This window comes from Oreochromis aureus, linkage group 14 (assembly GCF_013358895.1).
Source record: "Oreochromis aureus strain Israel breed Guangdong linkage group 14, ZZ_aureus, whole genome shotgun sequence".
Taxonomy (NCBI): Eukaryota; Metazoa; Chordata; class Actinopteri; order Cichliformes; family Cichlidae; genus Oreochromis; species Oreochromis aureus.
Genome location: NC_052955.1, coordinates 20,488,666 through 20,508,567, shown reverse-complemented (window position 1 = coordinate 20,508,567; position 19,902 = coordinate 20,488,666). Strand labels below are relative to the sequence as shown.

At 40.6% G+C, this 19,902-nt stretch overlaps 1 protein-coding gene across 9 annotated transcripts in view; it reads left to right on the top strand.

Moving 5' to 3' along the window:
- Window positions 1-2,317: 2,317 nt before the first annotated feature.
- Window positions 2,318-19,902, top strand: part of mcamb (melanoma cell adhesion molecule b) — a 43,995-nt gene continuing 26,410 nt past the window's right edge. For 2 of the 9 annotated variants that reach the window (XM_031749919.2, XM_039622889.1), the window contains exon 1: window positions 2,321-2,606. In XM_031749919.2, coding sequence (XP_031605779.1) covers window positions 2,543-2,606 — 64 coding nt within the window. In that variant the 5' untranslated portion in view covers window positions 2,321-2,542. Of the gene's footprint in view, window positions 2,607-19,902 lie in introns of all 9 variants that reach the window. The other 7 variants (XM_031749918.2, XM_039622888.1, XM_039622890.1 and 4 more) reach the window with 7 other exon arrangements.

Sequence of the window (19,902 nt, the reverse complement as noted above, 5' to 3'; positions counted from 1 at the left end):
AACAGCAGAAAAAACTGAAAATTTTGCTGAAAGGGGGTGAAGATGCTTAAATTTGTGTTGAAAAGAGTTAAAAAAGTTTAACTGTGAACTGAAAAAAAATTGTTGGCATAAGCGGGATTTGAACCCGGGCCTCCCAGTCTGAGAACGGCTGCTCATCTCACTGAGCTAAAACACAGCTCAAACCGGCAAGGAAAACTAGTGACCCCACGGATAATGTGGCAGAAATGGGCAAAAAATATTGCATAAAAAATTCGATATCTCAAAAAGTATAGAAGTTATGAGCACCAAAAGTCATAGCACCCATTAGCAGAAACAGCAGAATTTTTTAAAGTTTGAACGGTGAAAATCGGGTGAAAACTGAGGGAGTAGTTAACGTCCAAAAAACGTACGGAAGCAACTTGAAAAAGAAAAAAATAAAGAATAAAGAGAAACAGGAACTCAATAGTGTGGAAGCCCTTTTAGGGCATCCACACAATAACAGATATGATTTGATGCAGAGAGGTCTATTAACACATAGTGAGTGAGAAAGGTGACTGAAAAGGAAAAACTCAATGCATCATGGGAATCCCCTTGCAGCCTACGTCTATTGCAGCATAACTAAGGGAGGATTCAGGGTCACCTGGTCCAGCCCTAACTGTATGCTTTAGCAAAAAGGAAAGTTTTAAGCCTAATCTTGAAAGTAGAGATAGTGTCTGTCTCCCGAATCCAAACTGGAAGCTGGTTCCACAGAAGAGGGGCCTGAAAACTGAAGGCTCTGCCTCCCATTCTACTTTTAAATACTCTAGGAACAGCAAGTAAGCCTGCAGAGCGAGAGCGAAGTGCTCTAATAGGGTGATATGGTACTACAAGCTCGTGAAGATAAGATGGGGCCTGATTATTTAAGACCTTGTATGTGAGAAGCAGGATTTTGAATTCAATTCTGGATTTAACAGGAAGCCAATGAAGGGAAGCCAAAACATGAGAAATATGCTCTCTCTTTCTAGTCCCTGTCAGTACTCTTGCTGCAGCATTTTGGATCAGCTGAAGGCTTTTCAGGGAGTTTTTAGGACATCCTGATAATAATGAATTACAGTAGTCCAGCCTGGAAGTAATGAATGCATGAACTAGTTTTTCAGTGTCACTCTGACACAGGATATTTCTAATTTTAGAGATGTTGTGCAAATGGAGGAGAGCAGTCTTACATATTTGTTTAATATGTGCGTTGAAGGACATGTCCTGGTCAAAAATGACTCCAAGGTTCCTCACAGCATTACTGGAGGCCAAGGTAATGTCATCCAGAGTAAGAATCTGGTTAGATACCATATTTGTAAGATTTTCAGGGCAAGTACAATAACCTCAGTTTTATCTAAATTAAGGAGCAGAAAATTAGCGGCCATCCAGGTCTTTATGTCTTTAAGACATTTCTGCAGTTTAACTAATTGGTGTGTGAGATCTGGCTTCATAATGTATTACTTCTGAGAAACTTTTTCATGATAAGATGTGGTTTACTTTTCTCATTTTATAATAACTAAACAGGTTAAAAATGGAGATATTCATTCCAAGGGGGGCATTTTCATTTGGAAAATGTTCCTGGAAAACAGAGAAAGGATTTGTGGAATTCACCAAAGCACCTGGTGAATACTGTATGTGTGCTGATAGTGCTGTATTATTCAGTAATATTCAGACTCTGAATTAAACACTTGAGAACTGCTGGGTTTGTGTGGCACTGGCACACAGAAGTTCGGTCTTTATCCTCAGTGTTTATAAAGTGTTAAGAGTTTCGGCTTCTCCACTTGCAGACAAGATGGAGATAAATCCTCATCCTTCTCTCTGCTCCTTCCGCCACACTCAGCTCCACCAGTATCTCCTTTATTACCTCAGCGCAACAGTGCAAACAGCCCTGATGTCAATCTGAAATGATCACCAAACCAAAACGCACCACATGACATGAATTCAAACGGCGGGACAACTGCCACACCTTCTCACATCAATTTCCACGCTAAATTATCCTCCACCAGTCACGGTCCCCTATTGAGAAAACATAAGTTATGGCACGCTTGGTGAGGAAATGTATCAAATTTGAGTCTTGGCAACGACAAAATAGTTGTAAATTATAACTTCACACTGTATTTAACTCCAGACCTCCGCCCTCCTCCTCCGCCTGCTGCTCTACTCTCTGAAGGTCCTCCCTTCTATTTGCCCGCTGCAAAAAATAACCAACAGCTCACTGGAACTGGAGCTCGGATATCGAGTGTATTTATCAAACGAAATGAGTAAAGAAACGACCGAGACAGAGTGATTTAAAGAAAATGAAACAATAAATAATAAAACGTGATGCCTTTCAGAGCAGCTCTCGGATGACTCGTGCGGAAAGACTTTCTTTACAGCGTGTCTCTGCCCCTTTCTGCATCATTTGCCTCTCCACGCTGCGCCGCCACTCCTCTCTTTCACTCTGTACAGTTTTCCAGGAGGACCAGTTCCTGTCAGACTCCTTTCACACACACACACACACACACACGCACACACACCTCAGCACGGACATCTGCAGCACCGACCGATAGTCATGGCTTTACCGGACACTGCCCCTCTGCTCGTGGGACTTCTGCTCATCTTTCATGCTTTGGGAGGTGAGGAACCAAGACATAGTTATCACAGCTGTATGGGATATTTGTCGTACATGCAACGGTGTTTTTTTTCATGTAAGACAGAAAGGAATTCAACTAATATGTTTGTCAGTAAAGCACCAGCTGTTAAACTGTAGTTTGTGTTCTGTGGAAATTCATCAGAGAAACCTTCCAAAGAGATTTTAGGGAGCTGAAAAAGTTGCAGCGCAGAAACTTTACTTTCTTGCAGGGCTCCTCATATCGCCTTTTCTTCCAGCTGCAGAGATGTGACGCTGCACAGCCTCCTTCTTTTTGCTTACATTACATTTGGCTAAAAGTAACAAGTCCTTCACACTCTTGAGTTGTTGTAACCTGGCTGCAAAGTTTCACATCCCTCATCTTTTGAAAGTCCATACAGAAAGTGCATTTTAGCACAGCTGCGCGGCTATAATGGTGCAATATGTAGGTGAACTGATTTTCCTGTTAATATATGTTTAAATTCATGTGTGTACATGTATGTATGTGGGTGAATAGTGAGCACAAACACTGACTTTGTGCTCTTGCTGTGAATGAACATGACACTTTTGTCTCACCTATACAGTGAATAAAAATCTATTTTTATAATGAGAGATCATGATTTATATTATGTGTGAAGCTATGGTTAGTATAACTTGCTGCATGTATTTTTAGAGGTGCATTTGCAGTGAGGTGGCTCTCTGTCTGCTTTCTGTCAGCTCTTGTCTGTTCCCAGCAGTGATCGAGTGGCCCAGTGCCTCCCTGGCAGCGCTGAATGGCTCGGCTGTTTCTCACACAGAAACAAGGAGTCAAACATATCCCTAGCATGAGATACAGCTCTCACCACACGGGTTTATAATTTGACATTTGCACGTCAAAGGGACATCGTACTTATTGTCAATCAGATTTATTTTAGATCAGTTGTGTGAGAGAACTGTAAAAAGTTGTGAGACCCACAGGGAGGTGCTGATGAATGCTATTTTTAGAGAGCATGAGAGTGTACATTTGTATGTGGTGTCTCTGGAAGTGAGAAAGGGCAGCTATCTGGGCTTTCCACAGTACAGTTAGGTTTTAGAGACCTTGCTGCTATTCCTGTGTTTTTTACTTGTTTGTTTGTACAAGAAAGGTCTGCTTTCCCCTGAACCCTTCCTCTCTGCAAGCCTCTCACTTCCCTCCTTTCGGAATGTGTTGCTCTCTCTTCTACCCCTTTTCACCTTTCCTTGAACGCTGTTTACCTAATGACCTCTCCGTACCTCATCATTGTATTGTGCTGACCTCCTGTTTGACTCCACACCCATTGTTTGTGATCGCTTCAAGCTCTCTGCCCTTATAAAGTCTGTTTCCTGGACTTGCACATCTCTGACTTTACAAACCTCCAGGAGCCATGCCTGTGCTGGCAGCTCCAATACAATTAAATTGTGCTTATATCTGTTGACACTAACATGGATGGGGAAAAATAACTGTTGATTCCTAACTATTGATCTCAATCATGGATTTATTTTATACAATGCCATAAAATATTGGAAAAAAAGCAGATCATAGATATTTTTTTGCCCAAGCACTTATAAACTAACCGTGTAGGCCATATTTTATTTACTTATTTACTTACTGCACGAGAGATGCACAATATGCTTTTGGCCACACCTCTTAATCTTTGATTTCAGGTGTTTTCCCATTATCACAGGTCTATAAAATCAAGAACCTGACCATGCAGTCTGCTGTTACAAATGTTTCTGCAAGAATGGGTCGTTCTGAGGAGCTCACTGAATTCAACTGTTGTGCTGTAATAGGATGCCACCGTCAAGTCCATTTGTGAAATTCTTTCCCTTCTAGATAATCCACAATCAACTGTAAGTGATATTAATGCAAAGTGGAAATGTTTAGGAACGACAGCAACTCAGCCATGAAGTGGCAGACTATGTAAAGTTACGAAGTGGGGTCGCTGAGTGCTGGGGCGAGTCGTGTGTAAACGTTGTGAATGTTGGCATTAACATCAGCACAAAATTGTGCACAGGGAGCTTCATGGCATCGGCTTCCATGGCCGAGCAGCTCCTGCAGGTGTAGGTCGCCCAGTACTTTTGTTCATATAGTGTATAATATGATCAGACTGGGCACTTAACACTGACAGACACAATAATACTGACTAGCTAACTGACTGAAATAATGGTAAAGAACTGGATCATATGAAGTCAGAAAGAGCTGATTCACTGTTAGAAGATACTGTAGAAGTGCTGTAAATCTAGCTTTCAAAAAATAAGAATTAACACTACCAGCAGTCGAGGAAATAAAGACTTTTTTATGGTAATGTCACAATAGCAACATGAAATAGCTTGCTTTAGCATGTTGCACAGCTAATGTGGCTAATTGCTAGTCAACTGCTTACGCACATGCCGGAGCTGCATCAGAATTTTGTAACTAAAGGATATTAAGAAACTGTGGAAGCTTTTAAGACAGATTTGAAAGCAGTAAACAAGAACTAGCTGTGAGTTTTGTTTTCTGTTTTATCTTCTGTTTATCTGCTTCTCTTTTAGCCTCTATAGGTACAAATATCGCTACAATATGTAAACAATTTCCTAATTAAGTTATTCTCATATTCATATTTTCTGTTGAACAGTGATGAAATATTAAGTGTAAATATTTTTAAAACATCTGTTATGGTCTTCAAAAACTGTGTAGGTCTAAATTGCATTTCAGGGAACTGAAAACTGAGCTTTTGAAAAAACTCCTTCCAGGGTGAAGATTTTCAGAAACTTAGTTTCTGCATGTGGACGAGGAGAGCAAAGACATGATCTTGCAACTTGAAAGATGTGCGCCTTTATCTTCTTTTTTAATGTCATTCTGTGATATTTCTAGGGTTCTGATTGGCTGACATTTTTGAAAGATTAGGGTTATATTGCCACCTGTTGCACTAACACGCTCTTAATCAAGCTTGATATCAATTTTTCATGTGGATCTTTTTCAAAACAGAGATTTTTTTTTATTGATTTATGTTTTTAAAGAAAGAAAGTGGAAAATCCCTGTTTTAAAAAACACACGTGCAGTCTGAGAGTCGATCTGTGTTTCAGTGTTAAATCTACACCTTTTGGAAGTAACTGGAAATGGTCTGAAATCTATGCCATAGCTTGCTTTGCACCGCCTTAGAAATGTTGTGTTATCAGTTCTGGCAACAGATTTAGATACTCTACACAGATTCAACAAAGAAGTCTAAACTAATCTTGAGCCATAGAGGACCTACTTTAGAGGTTATAATCTCGTGCATTTGAGTTGCTGAGTACGCAGTGATGCCTTGTTTGAATGAATGTGCTTATGGAGATGAATGAGTGCCTGTCCTAAAACTCCATCCAATGATATCAGAGAAAAGTTGCAGTTGTTGCTGGATTTTATCTTTGACTCTTGATAAGGAGAGAGTTCATTTCCTGTGACATCACCTAATCAAGCCAGTTCATGCAGCAGGAAGACCTCTCTCATTTAAAGGTCATCCTTTTCTGCTGCAGCTGAGACGCTGTGCCTCAGTTTCATGTGCTCAAAACAACTTCTGCTCTTCAGTAGAAGAGAGCCGGTCATGTACAATAAACGCCCTTGTTGTGTCTTGACCGCAGCATAGAAAATTGAGGCCCAGTAATCTGGCAGAGCATCAGCAGAGTGGAGGACATTGGAAATGGAAGTCTGTAAATTCAGCCTTCTCTGCGAGGACCGTGATTGCTTCATTTCTGTGCATATGGCCAGTTTGTGCAGAGGGACAGGCATTGTATTGTGACATATGGTGCAGTTCGGAGGACCTGGATAGTTTTCTGTTCCTTGCTCCCACTGAGCATTGAATGACTCGTGTTTAATGTCTGAATTTCCTCAGCCATTATCAGTAATTTACAGTAATTTAGTTCTGACATACTATATTGGCAAATAAAACACTCCCAATAATTTCAAGCACACCAGTGTCGCATATAATCGTGAAATTTATTTTGGCATAAATATTACAACTGATGGAAGAATCACTATGGCCTAAAATCAGGGTTGTTGCCTGGAGAAAGTTTGTCATAAGCACATGTTGTCTTATTTTGAGTCTTGAGCTGCACTGTTCCTGTGCAACAGACTTATCAGGACACCCCAGAGCAAAGGAGCCATGCACTGCTGGTGCTTGATGTGGGTGGTGACGGTCCAGTATTAAACAACATTAAACAACATTAATCCTGCAGAACTTATGGCTGTTAGCAAGAGTGAAAAACAATCCAGATCCTGAAAAAGGAATCATGCAAACAGTAAATGTACTTTGGCATAAATATTACAACTGATAGAAGAATCACTATGTATATCCGCTGGAATATTCTGCTGAAGGTTTCTTCCTGTTAAACGGGAGTTTTCCCTTCCTACTATCGCCAAAGTGCTCCCTCATAGGGGGTCATGTGATTGTTGGGGTTTTCTAGGTTTTGTTTGTATCATTTTAAGGGTCTTTACCTTATAATATAATGCACCTTGAGGCAACTGTCATTTGGCGCTATATAAATAAAATTAAATTTAATCCATTCAAAGGCCAGAACATGCAATGCTCAGAGAAATTGTAACAAACCCCTAAGAGCTACATTTTAGACTCTAAAGGCCTCAGTTAGCATGCTGAATCATCAAATGAAGTTCATGACAGTACAGTTAGAAAAAGGCTGAACAAGTATGGCTTGTTTGGAAGAGTTGCTAGAAGACAGTCTCTTCTCTCTAATAAGAAGATGGCAGGATGGCTGCAAAGCTGCATCTGAACAAACCACAAGACTTCTGGAACAATGTCGTTTGGACACACAAGACCAAAGTTTGATCATGATGCACAGCGCCATGTTTGGTAAATACTAGACACGGCATATCAGCTCAAACAACTCATACCAACTGTCAAGCACAGTGGTGGAGGGGTGATGTTTTGGAATTGTTTAGCAGCCAAGGACCTGGCAACCTTACAGTCAGTGAGTGGATTATAAATCCCTCTGTATACTACAGTCTTCTAGAGTCAAATGTAAGGCCATCTGTCCATCAGAGTCCAAAGTTTGGCTGACATTGTTTCATGCAACAGAACAAAGATCTACAACAGAATGGCTGAAAAAGAAAAGACTGAAGGTGCTGCGATGGACCAAATGCTGTGGTGGGAGCTGTGCATAAAAGAAAGCCCCCAAAACCTCAATGAACTAAAGAAGAATGATTAAAAATTCCTCCACAATAATGTTAGAGTCCGATCAACCTAATGTTGTTGAATCATGGCATGTATTCAGTTCTTTACTGTTCTTTAGCTGAACCTTTGAGTTATTTTTATGCAAAGAAAAACAGTTCAAGAAACAAAATGCATCCACCTTCGATTCTTCGGTGATATTTGTTGGGGTGTAAGCAGTAGCTGATAAACATGACTTGTTTACCTTGTAGAGTAACTCAGACAGCAATTTCCATTTGTGGCCACAGCTGTTGCACTTGAGCAAAAACCTTTAATACTTTGGCTTTCAGGCGGGTGTTAGTCTAACATGTAGTGCTTGGTGTAAGAGTCAGAAATGTTTTGTTTTCAAGTGTTTTTACGGATCCTGTGTTGATCCGGTGCAGTATTTCCCCGCAATATAATGGGTTGAAGCTGTGCACTTGGGAACCTGAATTGTTGAAGCAAAAGGTTTCCTTTTACTGTTTGATCTTCCTATTGATGGGAATAACATCCATTATCACCATTACCTGGGTCAATATAGCAAACCAGGGATGGTGAGGGTGGGGGCCTGTTACTGGTGGAGAAAGCTCCCAGGACTTTGTGCTGTTGTCATCGGGACCATTTTGTGTGTGCTCCCTGAGTAGCAGCAAATGATTGTTTGTATAATGTAGCTCCAGCAAAGAAACGTTCTGCAATCCAGGCTTGTTGAATGATATCTTAATATCAACAGTTTTTGTTTCCAGAGCGAGCGGTTTAACTTGTGTTTACTGTGAGAAGCGAAGGGAAGGAAGCAGATATTCGGCTTTGTTCAGGCTTGGCGTATCAGAACAGGATACAATACAACTTTCTGTCAACATTTTCCCTCAAAGAAGAATGCTTTTTTTTCCCTTTTGGAAAATAAGTCTGTAATTAAATTGATTTCACAACTTCTACTGGTGGATTAATGTTAGAAAGCTCAAATGTGCACATTTTCAAAGATTCTTGCAACTTTTTATGTTTTATTTTTATCACATCTGGGATTTATAAGAAACACACCTTCAGCTATGCCACGCAGAAGGCCTCATAACTCAGCATCGGCCTCATCTGCAGATGTGCAATGAAGCATTTCATGGGATAGCGTTGATGTGCCCTGATGTATGGCTCTATATTTGGCTGCGGGGCAAATCCGTTCATATCGGGCAGTTTAAAGATCACCTCAGCTAGAACAGCGTTTGAGAAGTCAGCTCTCCTCCAACTATAACCACCTACTGCTGCTCTAATGGGCTTTGAAGTCCAGATCAGACGGACAGCTGCACACACCTGGTCCTGACAACACACTCCTGGACTTGGAGACACATATAAACACACATGCACAGAGCCTGCGTGCCCTCTCAGGTTAGCTCACTGCTACCACTTAATGACCTGTTGTCATCGTGTCTTATTTTTGTTAAAGCAGGGTTACTATTTCACCACGGGTAACACTGAGTCACTGTGCAGCCTGGCTGTCTAAACTCACACCCATGCTGTTTTTAAACCTTGCAGTTCTTGATCACTATCTGTATCTCTATCACAGTGGGAGCTCAGGCCTTAATTACTTTAGTGTTATAAACATAAAACTGTCCCTGGGGCAGACTGAAGAAATCTTGAAGCGAGCAAACCACTTTTCACTAAGCGGTGAGAAAAGATTAGCTGTTTGTCCTTAAAAGGTTTGTGCTGATACCTCTGCTAACCCTATTGGTATTAAAACCCGGTAGTTTCCAATTCTTTCAACATGCGTAAAAGATGGTTAACTGATGTATTCGGTATATGATACGTGCAAAAATATGACATGTGGGTAAAAAGTGGGTTGAAAAAATGCCGATCATTTAAGTTGATAAGCTGTGATATGTACCACTCGTTTACCACAGGAAATAAACTGCATTCGTTTTTTTCACAGAAACGAAATCTTACTTTGTAAAATAGGCCTGATTTATTCACACATGCTTGCAGCAGTCACAGCAGTTAATACATATGTAATGTTTTTCTGGAAAAAATCATTTTAGGTTTTGGTGGAATTTCTCATATTTTTATGACTTCACGTGAAAACGGTGGAAGGTGTTTGAGCTGCGAGACAGACAGAAACGAAGACAAAACAGAACTTCATGAAACCCATATTTGTAGCCCGGAACAGTTTGTCTGACTCTTGGAAAGCATGGGAACTGTAAACTCTAATATGATTGATCTGTTTCATTTCTTTAAGTGACCTCTGACCTTTTTTATTGCAGTAGAGGGATTGTGTGGCAGCACTTGAAAAGCCTCGGGATGAAGGGTCGTCTTACATCTTTGACCCTCAGTTTTTTTTTTGTTTTTTAATTTGCATTCAACTCTGTTGGGAATTAATCTGACCTGTTACACTCAGACTCCAATTTGAGCACTATAGAGCAGTTTATATTGAGGTATTTTTATATACCATTAACTATACGTTAATAACTCATTTATTAAATACTGTTCCTCTTTCTTTCTGTTATGAAGCGTCCTTTCAGTCGACTCTTTACATAATAATGAACATGGCGGAGTGGGGTTTTTCTTGTTTCTTGTTTTTATCCTTGTTCCACAGAGCAGAGACACGATTGTGTCTGAGATTACAATCGTGTCTCTTCTCTGTGGAATTATTTGATAGCAAATCAAAGCTTGAAATAAACCCAAAATGTTGTGTGGGGATTTTTCTAGGGATAAATCTTTTTATCGTGATAACTCTTAGCCAAAAACATCAACGCTGATTTTTAGATCACTGAAACGTCTGTAGTTATTGAAAGGTGGGGCAGGAAACAGTGTGCAGCAGTTAAACTTTTTAGGTTTGTTTTCAGATTTCATTGAAAACCGTTTAACTTGTGATCTAGACTGTCTCAACCAGCAGTGCAAACAGTGCATTCAAAGTCAACAGTTAATCCTGGAAACACTGTGCTTTCCTTCCCCGCGAGTATGCCGTGTGGATTGTTGGTATGTCTCTTTGGCTGACTTTGACGCACAAATGCATCCAATAATAATTGCGGTTTGCATCAGTTTTTATAGCCTCTGGATGTAAACTGGAAGTATCAGCTGTTTGTCTGAGAATAGATGTGGAGAAGAGGAAAGGTCTTAATTGCTGTATTAGTTGTTCTATCACTCTTCATTAATTATAAGCTCACAGAGAAGGCTTATTAATAGTGTCTGTACGTCAGAAGCATGGAAGCAGCATTATCCGTAAACACTTTAGGAGCATTTAGCCAATGAATTTATTTGTTATAGAAGTACATTCACAGAAGCCTGTGAATGTATTTTACAGGGTTCCAAAACTCCAGGGTACATAAACTTATATCCATTTATATTTTTCACTGTGCTTTTTCTATATACACTTTTTTTCAGGTAGAGTAGCTCAGCTGTTTTTTAACGCAAACATCTAATCGGCCAATCACGTGGCAGCAATTCAGTGCATTTAGGGATATTGACATTGTCGAGACAATCTGCTGAAGTTCAAACCAAGCATGAGAATGGGGAAGAAAAGTGATTTAAGTGATTTGGATGTGTCATGGTTGGTGCCAGACGGGCTGGTCTGAGTACGTCTGATCTAGTAATGGTTGTGTGGGATTTTCCCACTCAACCATCTCTAGGGTTTACAGAGAATGGCCTGAAAAAGGGAAAATATCCAGTGAGAGGCACTTCTCTGGGTGAAAATGCCCTGCTGATGTCAGAGGTCAGAGGAGAATTACCAGATTGCTTCGAGCTGATAAGATGCTTCCAGCAGGATAGCACACCATGACGCAAAGTTCAGATAATCTCAAACTGGTTTCTTGACCATGAGAGTGAATTCGCTGTAGTCAAACAGCCTCCACTGTCATCAGGTCTCAAACCAACAGAACCTCTGGGATGTGGTGGAACGGGAGATTCACAGCCAACAAATCTGCAGCAGCTTGTGACTCTATCATGTCATCACGGACCAAAATGTTTTCAGCACCTTTGCTGAATCACCTGCAGTTCTGAATAAAGTGGCCAGCTTGTACAAATTGCACATGTGAGCTCTCAGTATTGACCAATCCTGCAAAAACTCAATTACTTTTGTAAATTGAGACTTTTTGTGACAATCTAAAGATCTGGTTTATGAAATTACACATGTCAAAAACTTTTTTGAGACTATTTAAGAATAAATAGATCAATTTCTACTGATAGCTTATAACTTCCAGACTAAAATTCTGGTATGTTTGAATGATTTTTTTCAGGTGTGAAGATAGGTTTCAGTAATTTCTTTTTCCTACTCTCAAAGGTTGTTGGTGGTCCCCAGACGGCCCAGCTGTTCCTATTTGTCAGTCACACCGACTCTGATGGCAAACTGATGGTTTTAAGCGATCTTCAGGCCTTAAGTAATGATTAACATTCTCGAGCATTGCAAAAACTTCACCTAAATGTTGAAACTGACACTTTCACAATGTCAGAGAGAATGTGGGATGTGTGATCCATGGACCATATTGTGAAAGAATTTCTCTCCAATGTTTCATAACGCTGGCGACATTGCAAAACTCACAACTTTCTACTAATGTGACAACCATGAATCATCCTGTTGTAATGAGTGCACAATCTCTTCTCTACTTTGAGATTCTTGCTTCTTGCTTCGTTTCTGCTGTGGGTAACCCAAAACCCGAGAATATGTCTGGGCTACATCCTGGAAACAGCTGGACAAAAATCAAATTGCATGCATGTAGGTTGAACGTATGCATGCTCTTGTCCCTGGATCTGCTTTCATAGAGGAGGATGAGTTGAGCTGATGCTTTGGCCTCAGGCTAAAAATCATGGCGAGACTTTATGAGCCAAATTATATGAGCTGTACTTTATATAAAAATAAAGCATGGCTCTCTGCAGAGTTAGAGAAACTGCACAGTCACTAATGCAAGCACAAGCACGAATAATCACATGGGTGAATGCCAGTTTAATGTGATGGTGGTAACGACGCTTGGTGCAGAGGAGTCTTTGCTATTAAATGTCTCTTTATGAGTCATAATGATTCTTCTAGTACATGAAAACTTTTAGTGCATCTTAAAAATGTGAATATTATGAAAAAGTTCACATTTTTCCAAATAATATCTTAAAAAGTTAGTTTCTGTGTACATGGGTAAAGAGAAATACTTTAATTATTTTAGTTACTTTAATTTGAACGATTATCTTTTATACTTCATGCAGACCAGAAATTCAGTATCTCCAATTATTGGAATATTTCCTAAGGTCACTCAAAAAGGATTTACAATACAGAGATGTGTTGTCACTCACACAGTCCATACTTTGTTGTGGCTTCTTTATGACAAATCACTGCATCATTGTGGTGAGCCACGAGCTTCCTTTGGCGTTCTCCTTTGAGATGGGCGTTCCTCATCTTTGTCTTGACAGGTCATGTGGGCTGTTTGGCCAATCAAACACGCTAATAATGAGATCAGCAAACCATTCAGTAGTAATTTGGCAATGTGGGCAGGTGCTAAGTGCTGCTGGAAAAGAAAATTGGCATCTCCATAAAGCTCGTCCACAGATGGAAACATGATGGAGGCCTTGATTTTGGACTTGATAGAGCACTACGGACCCACCAGCTACCAACACCATCAGGAGGACATGCAAATCCTCACTGACTGCAGAAACACCTTGGATTCTGCACTTCTATACTCTTCATCCAGACTCCAGGAACTTAATTTCCAAATGAAATGCAAATTTTATTTTTTATTTCCTTTTAAAGTTCTCGAATGGACTTTAATTAAAAATTATCTGCAAAAATTCCTGTAGGTGCTTGTGCACATTTCCCTTCCAGTCAAATTTTGGTTAATTTGCGTTGATACAGCACTCTGCAAACAGCCAGCCTTTGCAGCGCTGACCTTCTGTGGCTTACACTCCTTGTGGAAGACAGACTTCCAGACCTATGCTGAACAAGAGAGACACTAAAGGTTTAAGGGAAACTTTTGAGACACGATCTCAGTAACTACCATGAAATAAAAAACTCAATTCTCTCTTTATAGAGTATAATACCACATTTATATCTTAAAAATCTTATCAAAGAAAATAAGTTTTATTAAGAGCATCCACACAGCTGCAGGCTATCAGGCTGCAAATATGTGACCCTGAAAATCATCAATGAGACATTAAAGCAGAAGAATAGTAAAACCAGTACCTGCAGAAATGCTGTCAGAGGAGGGTGAGATGGAAACAAGGTGAGTCTATGAGGACGGCCTTTGATTTTCCATTTTCAAGAGTGAAGTGTGGTTTGCAGACTCCACTGCGGGCACACCTGCAAAGCTGTTGGAGTGCACATGGAGGAAAACTCTGTGCGACTGATGTAACCCGGCATAATGTACAGTCTAACGTGTTCATGAAGGCAGTTCATGGCACCCAGGAGAGAGGGGTGGAAAAAAGTGTGCATGTGTTTTAAATTTGAGATCTAAAACTGAAGTTCAGTTTGAAACCACAGCAGAGATGGAGGCTTCAAACAGCATCAATTTCAATCATATATTGGAGGAATTGTTATGTAATTGGTGAGAATAAAGGTGAGGGAGTAGTAGCAGTGGCTGCAGAGGAATGTGGAATCGTCTCCGTCAAAGGCTGATGCACTGCTGGGGAAATTGTCTCTCTTCCACCCCGAAGCTGATTTAGTGCTCCGCCGTCTCTTGTTTCAGCTCTGAGGTCAAACACACACAGTCTCTCTGTGTCTCTGTGCTAAGTGTTGTCGGTGTGTGGGTCATATGTTGGACTATTGAAAAGGGAAAAACTAGAAATCTTTTTAAAATCTTGATTTTTTTTGTCTCATGTAGCTCTCATTGGGTGCTGTTAAATAGGAGTGTGTGTGTGGAGACAGGTGAGACAGGATGATTGGCCTGTGGTGGACAGACTAGTGTGGCCTTCAACTTGGAATTTATTTGGTGGATGAAAGAGATGAAAGAGAATAAAAGCAGCTTAAACTTTACGTTTGAAGAGCTCAAATCTCTGGGACAATCTGCACTGAGGAATAAAAACACTCCCCAAGATGTCTCACATTCAGAGACCACAACCAAACCCAGTTATGCTGTGTGGAACAATAAGAACTAACCGAGCACGCCCTGACATATAAGATGTTGGTTTGTGGTCCGTGATTTAATTTGCTTGGGTTAAATTAGCCTTTACTTTCTGTGTACCACTGTGCACCTGGTGTCAGTCTGCAATAACACTTAAATCATCTCATTCTCCATGCTTTGTTGTGCTGTTTACAGCAACAACATGATAGCATGTAGAAGCTGCTCACACGCGTGTTGATATTTGGACCTGAATGTGTCCGCCGGGAGCTGCGCTGGCACAAGTGGAGACCGGAGGCTTGTTGGGGATGTCGGCCTGCTCTCTGTTAGTTCAACACCCTGCTTAATAATGGATGTTGTTTTTGTGCTGATCTAATGCACATTAGGATCCTTTTAACCTAATGCAACCTACGAGCCCTCAGCCCTGACGCCGTGCCGCTGACTCCTCAGAGCAGACTGATGTGTTTGCTGCGGCTTCACAGTGTTTAGTTACGGCGGATAACTGCTGGTTAACGGTTCCACTGTTTGCATTTCCCCCTCTGCTATTAGGCTATCATTCGTTTTATCGTTCTAGCTAATTTATTTTTCCAAACAAAGTTCGTTTTCTTCCAATGAAACTGAAATATTTGTCTGTATCTGGGTCACGCCGCACATTCAAGACACTGAAAGTGGTCTGATATGATTCATTCATTTCATTTCAGTCTGCGTTCGAAGTAGAAACAGCTGATGCTCTCAAAAGAGATCATTGTTTTCGCCGCTCGGCTTGCTTCATAATTCAGCACAAACACCGCAGCATGTGGGGCATGTAAAACCGACTTTTTTTCATTTGTCCTGTGATAAGTAGGCAAAGCTTTTGGCAAATAAAGCATGTGAGCAGGAGATGTGTGAGCATCAACGCTGGCGTTGTTTTTGTGAGATCCTGAGATGACGTTAGTGTGAATAACGGCATTAACCAAGAATCCACTGCAGCCCTTTAAAGGCTCGTAATGATATCTTTACCTCTGTTACGACGTACCACCCAGTGAAATGTCTGGATGCCGCAGATCAATGACTTTTTATTTGTTCATTCAGGTATAAAGCCGTTTGTTTGTTGCTGTGTTATAAATGCCTTCAAGTGGTAATTCCCATCTATACAATCCGTCCATGTGATGCAATACATCAGCACTAAAGATGCAGTAACAGAGCACATAAAGGTTTCCCAGTCCATGAGACTTTTAGCTCTTCCAGCATGTTACAAATGACAAAAATCAAACACAGGAATGCTTATATTATTAAATGCTTTACTTGATGTTCATGTGATATACAGTAATGTGACTAGGTCTTGAGCCACCCCTCATTTCTTTATATTTTAGCTTCCAAAGAGCCAGTCTATGTGCCATTTTTAAAGTAGCCTTGAGCAACCCTTCTCCAGGTTTTCTGGGGATCTTTAAAAGTTAAAAGATAAAAGTTTTATAAGTTTCAATAAAACTCTAAACCTGTTTTAAACTCCGTTGCAAAATATATAGAAACGAGGGGTGGCAACGACACTCCCCACTTATGTAGACTATATTCCACTTGTGGACCACAGAAGTATAAATTAAGTGTTAAGTGCAGTGAGAAAAATACAGTCCTGTCAGTTTTCAGACTCTAGGAATGGCAGCTGCTAAAGAATTAGTCTTTGTGATACTCGCACTTTAAGAATGTAGTTTTATCTGTTTTAATGAACACTTAAAAAAAACTACATCTGCACACAAAGGTTACAAAAGGATGTAAAAACAAAATGAATCGTTATTTCTGTCCAGCTCAGAGTCAATGGATTGAAAGCTTGAAGTATGTGTATCAGGGATCTATCTTTAGCCATAATATGCCAGCAGCACACATCTCATACTTCTGAAGCCATGTCATGAGACCGCTCTCTGCCCCCCCTGCCCTTCCCTCCTCTCGGTTTCTGTATCGTTACGATCAGCATAGCACAAAAATATTGTCCCTGTTGGCCTTTCCCATACTTCCAAACTACGTGTGTTATTTTATTGCTGGTTGCTCGCAGAGCGGCTGATTACGGAGACCATTTTTGCAGTCTTGGGACGTGGGAAAGAGGATGGAGGGGGCGTTTGTACCATTATGAGAGCAGACATAAGGAAATGGCCCAGTGAGATTCACTCCACTACACTCATAGACATCTACACAGTAACGCAAGTGAGCATCAGTGTGTCAGATTGTGAGAGTAATTGCACAGTGTTTTCTTTTTATTATTATGAGAGTAGTGGAGTTAGACATGGGAAAATGACCTCATCCTACATGAAGTCAAAAGTCACAGAATGGACACATTTTTAAAAGTCTGTGAGTTTCTGAGTGTGTGGGCATAGCAGAATAGATGAATAAGGAAACTCTGAAAAAGGGGGAGTACGTCTTGTTAAAGTAAGTAATTATCAAAGGCCGGGGAAGGGAGTGAACTCTCTTTGGAGCGTAGCTGCTGAGGGAAGACCAAAGAGCTGCTTATCAAAGAGGGGCTGGCCTCAGGTCTTTGAAACCTGCTGCTGAAGGCCTGTCCACAGATCTGTTTATGTTCTGGGACTGCTGAAATGCCCTGATTTTCATTGGTGTTTATTAAAAAAGCAAAAAATGGGAGTAAAATTTTTTAATGTGACTCGTTCGGGGTTATGAGAGTGTCTCTGGAGCAGCTGGATTGTCAGGTTTATGTTACTAGGCGAAATCACAACAGCGAAATGGGACGAATGACAAAGTAAACGCTGGTGATTCGATGAGTAGGAAAAGAAAACGTTGACTCATTGAATAAACCCGCCGGTCATAGCCAGACAATCTTTATGCTTACCTCACCATCAAGCTCATTGTCAGAGGCTTGGTTGGTAGATTTAAGGTGCGGTTATTCCAGGTATATGCAGGTGACATGACAGAAAACATGGATAAAGTAATGGTGGACGAGTGAAGCTGCCTGTGCTGCCTTCACAGTAACAGGTATATATATTTGGGATATTAAAATGCATTTTCACACTTAAACAAGTCTTCTTCTTCTTCTTCTCCTGAGTCACTGCTTTAGTGGACATTGGGCATTAACTTTAACTTTAACATCAATTCTTCAGCTAATTGTTGAGGGAACAAAGAGCTCTCTGTCTTTTTTTAATTTCCTCAGCTCAGTTTAAAACATTTCAAGTGCTGTCAGAGGTGACCTTATAACAGAGCCATTCAAAGGTTTATTAGTGTTCTGTTGTAACAGTTGTGAGTCAGCAGAGCCCCCTCTGAAAGACACAGTCTGAGAACCGAGCCAGGTCTAGCTTCGGCTGATCTCTGTAACAGGTGGGCCGCTGAAATGTAATATAAAGTCAGCCTAGTCCCTCCCTATCTCCCCTGATGTGTGGTCTGCTCTGATTCTCTCCACTGTATTTACATTCTTTGTGTACTCCGTCTCCTCTGCCTTTTTGGAAATCGTTAATTCTGATGGCATGTTGAGTGGATCTGGCCGGAATTTGGCTCCTGAACACCCCGGGGATCTGTGCGTGTTGGAGAAAGTGTCTGGCAGGCCAGCGTGACAAGTTGACCTTGTTTTCTCTGAAGCATTGTGAGAACGTGCAATTTGGTTGCTACAGCTGCCACCGTCCATCTCTTTGTCACTGGACTCAACAATTTAAACATATCACCTAACCCCGCGAAGGCCCAGACAGAGGAGTGCTGTGTTCCTACTCGCAATGCAGTGCAATATGGCTTCCTCTAACGATCATCTATAATACTTTCAGTTCTTTCTTTGATTAAAAGTCTGTGCAACATCAGAAGGTGGCATCCTGGTGAGCTAAGTCTGTGCCTAGTGTGCCTCTGACTTTGTTCAAAAACACAAAAACGCCCAGTCTCCTTCTCAACATCTTCTTTTTTTTTTTTTATCAGAAGAGCATCTGTCTAGTAAAAGCAGAACCACCCCCACGCCCCCAAAAATAATCTCATAAAGATGCAATAAAAAATTCACAGGTGCAGTTTCTCTGGACAGACATTTTTATATAAAGATGAATTGAACTGTTCATCATAGTTTACATTCTGAATGCTGTAAATTGCTACGGTCTAATCCCCCAATAAAATATTAGCAAAACCTTTTTTAAAATAAATATTTTAAAAGTACAATAAGTTAATTCTTACTTCCTTTCTCTGTCTTTTTCTATTCTCTTTTTCTAGGCGCATGGCTGTGTTTCTTAAACCCTACGTAAATTAATGCAATACTGTGAAACTGTCCTTTAGCTCAGAAGTCATTTCATTTTCCCAGTGGGCCACATGAGACACTGGGACTGTTGTGGAGGGCCGCACCAGTAATCTTATAAAGAGATCAAAGTAATACTGAGCAGAATTGATTTCAGCTTATTGGTAAATATATGGTGTCCAGGCACAGCATCCTGTTTCAGTGGATAGAGCATCAATTCTGCTCAATATTACTTTAATCAATATTAATTAATTTAATTTTTAATATCTCTCGGCTGGCCTGAGAACGCCTTGGTGTTCCCCCGGACAAGCTGGAGGAGGTGGCCGGGGAGAGGGAGGTCTGGGCTTGTCTGCTTAGGCTGCTGCCTGGCGACCGAGTCCTGGATAGGTGTAAGAAAATGTGTGATGTGATTAATTTACTGTCTTTATAAGCTTTATATAACTTTATTTTTGCGCTCCTTCATAACAGTCCCAGTATCCTATGTGATGTTATGTTCTAGGTGTTTATTGCAGTTGTTTGTACACTCCGACTTCCTGTGTAGTGTTAGTATTGGTCAAAATCACTCACGGTGCCCTAAAAACGGAATCAGTGCTCAACATTTTGTTAAACAGCAAAATCAGTACCTAACCAGATTACTTGCCATCAGCTGATTCAACTCATCTGTTAATGATTGATTTTGATTAATTGATTGATTGAATATTATCTCATGCATAACACAATACGCCCAGATGTCTTTTCCAAGTTCCAGAAACAAAGGCAGCTTATAAAACCATTCTGCCATCGTCATTAAACCAAAACATTTATAACAACGTGGATATTTTTAACTCAACAAAACAGAAGAATTTAGACTGATTCTCATTTGCTTCTAACACACACGAGCTGATATCTTCCTGGATAATTTTCAATCTAATGACTAAAGGCAAGAGAACAGCCTCTTGTTTGCACCTGTGC